The 10,324-nt window shown below is 43.7% G+C and overlaps 1 protein-coding gene across 1 annotated transcript in view; it reads right to left on the minus strand.

The window, feature by feature from the left end:
- afg2a (AFG2 AAA ATPase homolog A) overlaps positions 1-10,049 on the minus strand; it is a 104,828-nt gene extending 94,779 nt beyond the window's left edge. Inside the window, exons 1-10 of the mRNA XM_029442082.1 lie at positions 9,806-10,049; positions 8,817-8,941; positions 8,504-8,661; positions 7,735-7,793; positions 6,880-7,524; positions 6,673-6,802; positions 6,487-6,543; positions 5,970-6,093; positions 4,359-4,460; positions 3,982-4,135 (exon numbers count right to left, since the gene is read on the minus strand). Of these exons, the coding sequence (XP_029297942.1) occupies positions 3,982-4,135; positions 4,359-4,460; positions 5,970-6,093; positions 6,487-6,543; positions 6,673-6,802; positions 6,880-7,524; positions 7,735-7,793; positions 8,504-8,661; positions 8,817-8,941; positions 9,806-9,968 (1,717 nt within the window). The 5' untranslated portion in view covers positions 9,969-10,049. The remainder of the gene's footprint in view (positions 1-3,981; positions 4,136-4,358; positions 4,461-5,969; positions 6,094-6,486; positions 6,544-6,672; positions 6,803-6,879; positions 7,525-7,734; positions 7,794-8,503; positions 8,662-8,816; positions 8,942-9,805) is intronic.
- Positions 10,050-10,324: the final 275 nt, after the last annotated feature.

Genomic DNA, 10,324 nt, shown 5'->3' on the forward strand with positions numbered 1-10,324 from the left:
AAAACAAAGACATACTTTCACTGTTATTGATGTGTTGATATGTTGTTGTGTCCACGCTGACGTCACAGTCACTGCATGCAGCCGAGCTCGACTCTGCAGCAGTACAACATGTTCCCACCAGAGGCTTCATTTAAGGTTACCACGGTTCAGCTGCAGCGTGTGACCTTTCCTGCTGCAGCGCTGAGCTGGGAAGCGATGGTGGGATCTCATTATGCACTTTGAACTGAGTTTCGAGATACTTGTAATTATAAATCAACTTGTCGTTCGGCTGCAAAACTCTGAGGGTCTCTGGCGCAGTGGTTACGAGATCATTAACAATATCGTTAAGAAGAATAACACTTGTTTCTTTTACTGTTTTGTAGTTTTAGGCCGAACCACTCTCTGGTTGAACTCCTCACGACAGACGTATGAGGGGTCGGGAGGAGATGCGAGAATAAAGAATATAAAGCACTTAGTGTTCAACTAAGTGCTTTATATTCTTTATTTTAATCATTTAAAATGACAACACTTCACCACGAGCATCAAAAACCAAATAGAATATTTGAATTGACTTTATGTTTTCGAAATGTGTATTTTTTTAATTTATTTTTTTTACAGCAAAGACATTTAAATACACGTAAACATAAACGTGCTTTTTCTTAATACTGAGACGCATTCCTGTTTTAAAATCCCTCCTCTCATTAAGGGATCACGGCGCTCACCCTGGATCCCTCGGTCAGTGCACACGATGTAAAGCGCAGATTTTGTTAATAATTTGTGTGCTCAGTGGAGGCTTAAAGGGGATTTGTGGTGAAACAGACTTTAATAGATCTTGTGAGTGTGCATTACATTACGTCCATCTGTGATCAACTGTAATTAAGTGCTGATTTTATAACACATCTGTCGTCAAGAAGTTGTTTCTGTGGTGCAACTCTGACTGGACGAACACAATGACATCAACATTTCCATTCTTATGCACACACAAAGAAAAGAAATGCACAGGACAATCCAGCCACTTCAAGCCTCGTCGTCCTTCCCGCCATGCTTTTCTCCAGAGATGAAAAATCGATTTAAATAGTCTCACTCTCAGATCTATAAGCAGCTCGGTATTGTACTAAAAGGCAGGAAGTGAAGTCCCCACCACAACGAGCCTCTCGTGCGTGCATGCAGCATAAGTGTGTGTGTGTCCCCCCGTGCCCCCCCATTTGTATTTTTCAGGAAGCGGTGCGTCGGAGCGTACGTTCCCCCAGCAGCTCATTGTTACCTGAGCAGCAGAAGGAAACAACTGCAGTTCCTACTTGATGTGTTTTTGTGTCTCTTCCGCTTTTGTTCCTTTCAATGCAAGCGAAGGAGGAAAAAACAGATATCAACTTGTGTGTGTGTGTGTGTGTGTGTGTGTGTGTGTGTGTGTGTGTGTGTGTGTGTGTGTGTGTGTGTGTGGGATCCTTGCCCATAAGTCAAGTTGAATATTAATTATTTTTCTATTTCCTGTCCATCATAGTTTTACATCAACACTATGTTTGCAAATTCCATCGTCTGAAGTGCTGACACAGCAGATCAACAGGTGTGTGTTAAGTAAATGGACACACAGAGCTGCAGCAGTGTAGGTCAGTGTGCAGCAGCATCGCCCTGCTTCCCTCGACAAGAAGCCAATTGGATTTTTCCTTTGCATTTCAGATTATTGCAGAACATAAACTCAAGCTCATTTTCACAAATAAACGATGCAATCGCCAGAAGTAAAAAGCCATAAACGAACTACACCACAGCATTTAGCCGCTTGTTAGCAAAGATTCTTAAAAAAAGCTTCAAATCCACAAGTGGGGAATTTACTGACATATTTTATGTCGTAGAGCAAAACGTGAAAACATCTTAATCTTGTATTAACCGCAGCACCTACTTCAGGCACTTACTTCCAGGTTTTATGACTAATCTCTGCACTTTATTAGCATTTCAAACAAAGAAAAGATAATCGCTCCACAAATAGCTGGTTTTTTACTAAAAGCACATTTGTAGCTAGATAATCACAGTAATGCTAAACTAAGCATTACTGTTCTGCACCGCAGATGTTACTTCATCTTTAACATGGTAAACGGACTTGTAGAGCACACACACATTCACACACAATCACACACAATCACAACAATTCACACACAATCACACACAATCACAACAATTCACACACAATCACAACAATTCACACACAATCACACAAATTCACACACAATCACAACAATTCTCACAAATTCACACACACAATCACAACAATTTGCACAAATTCACACACATTCACAACAATTTGCACAAATTCACACACAATCACAACGATTTGCACAAATTCACACACAATCACAACGATTTGCACAAATTCACACACAATCACAACAATTCACACACATTCAAAATAATTCACACACATTCACAACAATTAACACACAATCACACACATTCACACACATTCACAACAATAACACACATTCACAGTCAGACTACCAAACAAGTAGCCGTGATGAACCAATTTGGGGTTCAGCCTCTTGCCCAAGGACTCGGATCGAACCACCGGACGAACACTCGACCTCTTGAGCCACAGCTTTTTATTTTATTAGGAACACTGAAAGCTTTTCTACCCGATACGTTTGACTAAGGGAAGAGAAGAGCAGCATGACATATCAGAACATTCACGGTTCTAAACTGTTCAGATGTCATCTTGTTCATCTAAAGATAAGTTGTATCTCGTTTACATGAATGATTGTAAAGGCGCTGGTCCGTCCAGCGGAGACAGTTAAAAGGTGTCAGACGGCTGAACCTCGAGCTGCATTACAAGTGAAAGCCTCAGCCTTCACCTCAGTTTGTATTTAATTTGTACTTCGTTTCCAGATTGAATTTGCCAACAGAGAGAAATAAAGCATTAAATGCGATCTGTTAGTTCTCCTGTGGCGGACTTGCAAGGGCCTGTGTTTGTTTAGTGATTCGGGTTTGGAGGCTTTTGAGGGAAGTGATCCGAGTCAGACAGGGTTGGGGAGGTTGTTGTCTCCCTCCGGGCCATCAGGAGGTTTCTTAGAAAACCCTGCCAGTCACGTCTGGCCCTTTGCGGACGGTAAATCACGCTCTTCGCCGGAGTGCTTCCGCACAGCAGCCCCAGCTCCCTCCTCAGCCTGGAAATGCAATATGCCACGTACCCCAGGCACCGGGACCACCCAGGAGGCGCACGGAGTCACACACAGAAAAACAAATGTGCATGTGCTCGTACAATCCCCCCCCCCCACACACACACACACACACAATGAAGCACATTCAGATACACACAGACGTTATATAAGCCGGCGTGCTTGTCCTCAGGATGTGAGGTGGATTGGTTTGTGGCATCAGGGGTGAGGGGGGGGGCAAAGGAATTTCACAACAAGTGGTGGTTTCAGTGGCTTCTCTGCCTGGGATCTGAACACCACAGAAACTCACAACTTCCTTTTTGGTAAATATCAAAGGATGGTTGACCCTCTGTGTCGCAGGCGTGTCAGACAAACAACAGAACACCCGACAAACTGTTGAAAACTCACTTAGGGAGAAATAAGTCACAAGGGACTGCGGTTTGGGCAAAGTGTTACAAGCAGAGGTGGAGTCAAATGTACCTAAAGCTCAATAACAAACTGTTGTTTGTTTGCTATTTTCTCCACGAGGGAAACCAAACTGCTCAAAGATGATGAGCATCTTCGGGCCAGCTGGCACGTGAGGCTTTGTTTTGGTTTCCCAAATGATGTTGGTTTCGGCAAAAGGAAGCAATGAAAAGAACAACGCGACTGGGCAGAGAAGCTGTCGCTGTTCTGCGTGGTTTTATTATTATTATAGATTCATCACAATCTATCGCTGCAGTTCTGGGAACAGAAGCGTTTTGTACATCATGCGGCCCAGAAGGGAGAGAAGATGTGACCACAGTCAGACTGCCGTTAGATGCCCGCGACTAGGAAACATTTAGACTTTCTGCACGACAGTGGGACACTGTTTACTTGCCTGCTTCTTTGCAAACAGCTGCGAGGTCCGCACCCACGTATCCATGAGCGGTGTCGGCCAGCTGCGTCACCTCCTCGCCGGTGGCGTTGCACGGTACGAAGCTCAGCTGCTTCTGCAAAATGTCTGCACGCTCTGCAGCGCTAGGAACTCCCACCTGCCATCATAGCATCAATAGAACAAGACATTCAAAGACAGAAAGCTTTATTTACACTTAAAAGTAATTGGGGTGGAACTGAAGATGAACGGATGGAGGACAGCAAATATCCTAAACTGCTCAGTGAACACGCGGCTGCTGGTCAGAGAGGAAGAAGCTGAGAACGTACAGGACAGTCTCTGTACCATCCGCTCCCCCCACAGTGTGTGGTCTCTGTACGCACCTCGAGCTCCTTGTCGAAGCGTCCTGGTCGACGCAGGGCCGGGTCGAGGGCGTGGGGCCGGTTTGTGGCCCCCAGGACCAACAGCTGACCGGAGTGACCCTCCTGGAAGGAGCGGAGAAAGAGCAGAGATCAGTCTTCTATTTCTGAAAACAAGGTTTTACTTTGCGAGGCATCAACATGACTTTACATAAGACAGTGAACCGAATCATGTCGCCGGCCTCCAGGCGATAACATCGTTCAGGACGCCGCTACATTTATACTTCTCTAAGAAATGCTAATGTTGCTGCAGGCAACACAGTCACGTTCTCATGTTTCAGGGAAGCCTGTTGAAGAGGAGCAGTGTGTGTCCGCTCTGTGGTAGTCTTCAGGCTGCTTTTCCAAACCATCTAAAAGGGTCAAATCCACAGATGATGGATTCGGACTGGTGCATTTCAAAATGCCACGGCCAAATGTATCTGGCTCAGATATAATGACATGCAAATTGTTGCTTTCTAACAGCCTTGAGTTTAACTTCATGACTGTGCATCTGTGGCTTCATGCAGTGGGTTTCCATAAGCAGCGCCTCGGAGGGTATTTGACCCCCGGTGTGATGCTGAGCTTGTGTCGGTCCTGAGCTTCTCAGGGTGGTCTGAAGGGTGGAGAAATATTTTATTTTTTGTTCCACCTTTCAACACCGCTGGGAGAATTGAAACAAAAATAAATTACAGGCACAAGCAAGAATGCCGAGGAGCAGGAAGTGCTTTATCCACATTCCTAAAACCAATCAGTGCTGATGACCTTGGATCATCTGCTGTGGAAAGCAGACAGGAGCGGGACGCAGGCGGGGGGCGTAGGTGTATCTGTGTAACATCACCAAACCAAACCAAGGCTCCTCTCTGCCTCATGGATTTGTACTTTGCTGATAAACTTATGCCAAATTGGCAGGTCATGGCAACCTTAGGTGATTTGTTTCCCAGGCTCCCGTTTAGGCGTGTGTGTGCGTGTGTGTGTGTGTGTGTGTGTGTGTGTGTGTGTGTGTGTGGGGGGATCATCTTTTTTCATCATCAGCCCCTGACCGAGCGCTCGGAGGACAAACAACACCCCAGAGACACAACCCACAGTGTGTGAAGAGCGGCCAGCGTGCAGAGAAGGTTTCTGCAAGACAATCTGCATTTGCAATGAGGACGTGTCCTGACAGAGCTGCTGAGGAGAAGCCACATCCTTAAGTCATGTGTACGGCTGGTCCGTGTCAAGCAGACCTTGCAATAATTAAACTGATGGTTGATGGAATAAAGAGACAAGTGTCCATTTCATGCCACGAGTGCAGGTGATGAATAAAGGACGCACCGAAAGTTAAACTGAATCTTTGAGTCTGACTCTGGGAACTTTAAAGTACACTTCCACCAGACCAGGGAGGTGCAGGTTCAGAGCAGAGGGAAACAAGATCATACAAAAATGGATGAGAGATCAAATTATAAAAAACGTTGCCTTGTACTTCGGGGGCACAGAGTGACAGTCAACAGCACAGATGCTTCACTGATGCTTCTGTCTGCAGGACAATCCGTTATATTAACTTAAGAACCATCACCTGTTCGGATGCACCACGGCACAAAGGTAAAGAAGGAAACTTACTGAACCAATCCCGTCCATCAGAGTCAGGAGAGAAGCAACGACTCGCTTCTCCACCTCGTTCTGCGCCTCCTCTCGCTTCGGGCACAAAGCGTCGAGCTCGTCAATAAAGATTATTGCAGGTTGTCTGCAAATCAAATGAAAATGTGAGGAAAGCTCTGCATGGTGTTTGTAAAACAGCCGATAAGACTTTATTCAAGGTGCAGAGCTTTAGATTATGAATCAAATGTCATTAATTCTGTTCTTTTAAATGTGCTTGATGTTTGTTTTAAGCACATTTATCTTTTATGATATTATTTATTATTGGTTTGTACTGTAGGTTTGGCGGCTTCCTGTGTTTTTTTTTATTGCACAAGAGAAATTAATAGAATTGAGCAAATAACGTTTATTACAAATAAAATATTTTAAATAAATTGATGGACAGGTGCCAAGAAAAATAAAACATTCTGTGTTTTGCATGTGTATAAAACATACTAGGATCGTGCAGATGGAGGTCAGAAGGATGAACTACATAGTTTACCTCTGAGACGCCTCAGAGAATATCTGCCTCAGCCTCGCTTCAGTTTCCCCGTAGAATCTGCAAACACAGCAACATATTAAAATATATATATATAAACAACACTCTATTTAATCCTGACCTCAGATCACCAGCAGACGGCATTATAACACCGTCGTGATGCAAAGTTTCGCAGCGATATGGACGTACTTGCTCATGATCTCGGGGCCGTTGATCACCGTCATGTGAGCTCCAACCTCATTGGCTATGGCCCGTCCAATCATAGTCTTTCCTGTGCCCGGGGGTCCATACAGTAGCACTCCTCGGGGAGGTGGGATCCCTGCACAGAAAACAACCTTCAATTAGAGATCTGAGTTTTACATTAACTGTCTTTAAGTCTGACTCTGAGACTCCTACCATAGGTGGAGAACAGCTCTGGGTGTTTCAGAGGAAGCTCAATAGTCTCTCTGATGACATCCAACTGGCTGCTGAGCCCGCCAATCATGCTGTATTTGACCTTTGACCTTTCAGCTTCTGCATCTGGATCCTCCGGCCGTGCCGTGTCTCTGAAACTGACTTTAGTGGAGCAGGAGAGGGAGTAGAAGGTGTCGGTACTCAGTGCACCACCAGGGGGAGCTGTGGGGACTTTCTCTGCCTGCTCTGAGCTATGTGACTTCTCCATACTGACGGCCTCCTCTGCCGAGTCTGCAGACGGATCATGGGAGTTGTAGGACGGGGTGCAAGGAGCGGGGGGCGAGGAGAGAGAAGGGAGGTGGGCTGGTCGGCGTGGGGTGCTGGCTGCAGGACCCGGCTCTCCAGGCGTGCTCGGTGCCCCGTCAGCGCTGTTGTCATCCACAGTGAGCAAGCTGAGCTGCAGGGAGAGGTCGGCTGACGTGGAGTCCAGCATGGAGGACTCTTCTGCGTCAGGGCTCAGTCCCTGGGGAGGAACCGGTCTATGGAGGGTGACTCCATCCTCTCCTCGTATGTTCTCCACCCGGAGACTGCATGACCGACCAAAGTAAGTCAGGGGGATGACGTTTCCTGGCAAAAAGATGTTCCCAACTGGCACAAAACAGACAAACCAGTAGAGTTATTATTATTCCAGCAAAGTAAACAGTAAATGTGCAGGTCAATGAGTGTGATGGATCATTTCAGTGGAGAGAGAGATGGACAATCGTTACCCCTCTTTCTATTTATTCTATCGAGAATCAATTCTGAATCGAATGTGACATAAAAAATCTGAATTAAATTGTGAAGAAGCGACGGACTTACTCAGAGACCTCCGAAAGAAGTTCTTGAACTCATCCGTCTCGAGTGCGTCATCTTTTGACCTAAATGAAAGTTAGAATCAAATATAATGAACTATACACATTTTGTAATATTTGTAACCCATTATATACGGTATATTAATATATAATATGTATAATATACATTTAAATAACTAGGAAACTGCCTTACTGACATTAAAATGTCCTTAATAGGAGCAGCATCACAGAACACAAAACATTAAAACATTTAAAAGGATAATTAAACACAAAAAAATAAAAATATGTCCTAAAATGTAATATAAAAACAGATTTGTGTAGATAAAGTAATTTACAAATAAATAATAAATGCATAATGTGGATAAATACAATACTAAATATTGATGGTTTAGCATTTGAACTGCAGTTGCACAGTGTCCCCAGCAGATGGCAGCCTTTACCTGAGATACACAACACAAAGGTGTGTGAAACATCTGAAGGACCAGGAACATTAATGTTGTTATTAAATGACTTGTTCATGTATAACTCCATCAGCTGCTTGGAATGGGATTTAAAATGTGCATGAATAAAATGAATAGTGCAGTTTTATGATTATTTCTATTAAGTATCTATTTACTACAGTCATTCATAAAAAGAGGAAGGAAAACATTACACACACACCTCTAAACTAGCAGCTGCGTGTACAACAACTATAATGTTGTGTACTAAGATGTAGAATGTGATTATGTAATATGTATGATGTGTACTTTAATCGACGAGAGCCAGATGAAGGTTACCTGTTGGAGAGAACCACCTCTTCAGCCTGAAGCACGGGGCCTGTCAGAGGCTGCAGCGTCACCTCGTGCCCCGACTTCACTCTGAGGTTATTCTGAGCACATTTCTGAAGACCAACTTTTCCAGCAGGAAAGGAGGCAACCGGCCATCCGAGACACACCTGGAAGAAGATTATTTAAAAAGCTTTCAGAGGAGAAAAAAGATCTACAGGCAGCTAAATGTCAGGAAAAGGTGGAGAACAGACGTCATACATCAAGTACAGGAAGTTAGAAGCAGCTTTAAGATGGCAACTGTTTACAAAACATCTGACAGCACCTCTTGCTGTCCTGTGGGACTCGTCAGCAGCACGGGTCTCCCGATGCAAACGCCAGCGGACTTCATTGAATTGAGGCTCAGTTGCACTAAAGTTGATCTGCAGCTTTTGGGCGTTTTGTCATCAGCTGTGAGGAAAAGTAACAAAAATATAAAGTGAAAACACAATAAATAAAAAGAAATCATTAAGAGGAATGATTCTTATGAATGATTCGCTTTGTTAATATGTGAAGACAGTTGTGAGGTTGAAGCTCCTGCAGGTGTTACTCAGTCGAACTACTTCATGTGCTAAGTGGGTCAAACTATAGCAATGCATCTAGTTTTATGATCTTATAATACCTGTTGAATGTAATATTAGGTTACAAACCAACTGCTTTGACAATGGAGGAGAGAATGCAAAGTTGTACAAGCATTTGGTTGGTGCTAATGTTGCACACGTTAAAGCAACGTAGCAGAGTAGGTTGAACTATGGACGAGCTTGTATCTAGTGAATCTGGTTCCTTCATTGTGGTGTGTAAGCAGGAGGATGTTTCCCATCGTTTTCTTTCAGCTTTAGAAGATATGTTCACAACTTTTCAAATCCTAAAACAACAACAACAAAACAAAGTTGTACTTGCTGTAATCATTCCCCCTGTTCAGTAAGAGATGTAGCTAATGCTTTACCGATGTAAGTGATGGGGAGAAACTCTACATATACATGTTAAAGTGCAGCTGTAGTCCATTAGAGGCTTCAACAGTCTCACTTTGAAAGGTTCTTTTAGATAGTAAAAGACTAAGTTAAAAACATGACTTGTCTGTCACTGAATATGGATGAACATAGCAGCTGTGTCAAACTACTGGTGTAACGTTACAGCATCAGCACCAACCAGCATCCCTGAGTGCAACAGGGACCCCGGCGGATCTTCCACCTTCATGTTGCTGAAAGCGTTAATATAAACTACAGCTGTGTCAAACTACTGGTGGACTTTTGGGTTTATCCCTAAAAGTCTTACCTTTATCAATGAAGTCGATGACAGTGAATGAGCTGCAGTTTAAACCTCCGTCGTGGCCAGACGTCTGCAGGCTGGAGGAGTCATGTGACCCCTCCCTCGATAAGAGGGAACTGTCTCCTTCACTCGCTCTTTTCGATTTGCTTTTATTTTTCTTTGAAGACATTGTAATAGTGAAAAAGGTCTCCACGTGAGCGTGCAGACATGTGTAAACATGGAGCGCTGTTGTAAACTTCCTGGTTAAAGTTTAGTCCCGCCTCCTTTTACCGTAAACCACCGCAATGCATCTCTGGAATATATTTTACGGCATGTGATATATTTTTTTGAATTTATTGCATTGTATAGTATTTATTACGAGATTTGTCAATACAAATACGACAAAAATAATTGTTTTTGATTGGGGAAATGAACTATAGCTGTCTGAAATTAATCTGGTCAGGGGTTATACACAATTAAATAGTAAAATCATATCATTTTACTTTGTTGCCAGCATGTCAAAACACATGCTTCTATATGATTAAA

Source organism: Cottoperca gobio, chromosome 10 (genome assembly GCF_900634415.1).
Source record: "Cottoperca gobio chromosome 10, fCotGob3.1, whole genome shotgun sequence".
NCBI classification, from domain to species: Eukaryota; Metazoa; Chordata; class Actinopteri; order Perciformes; family Bovichtidae; genus Cottoperca; species Cottoperca gobio.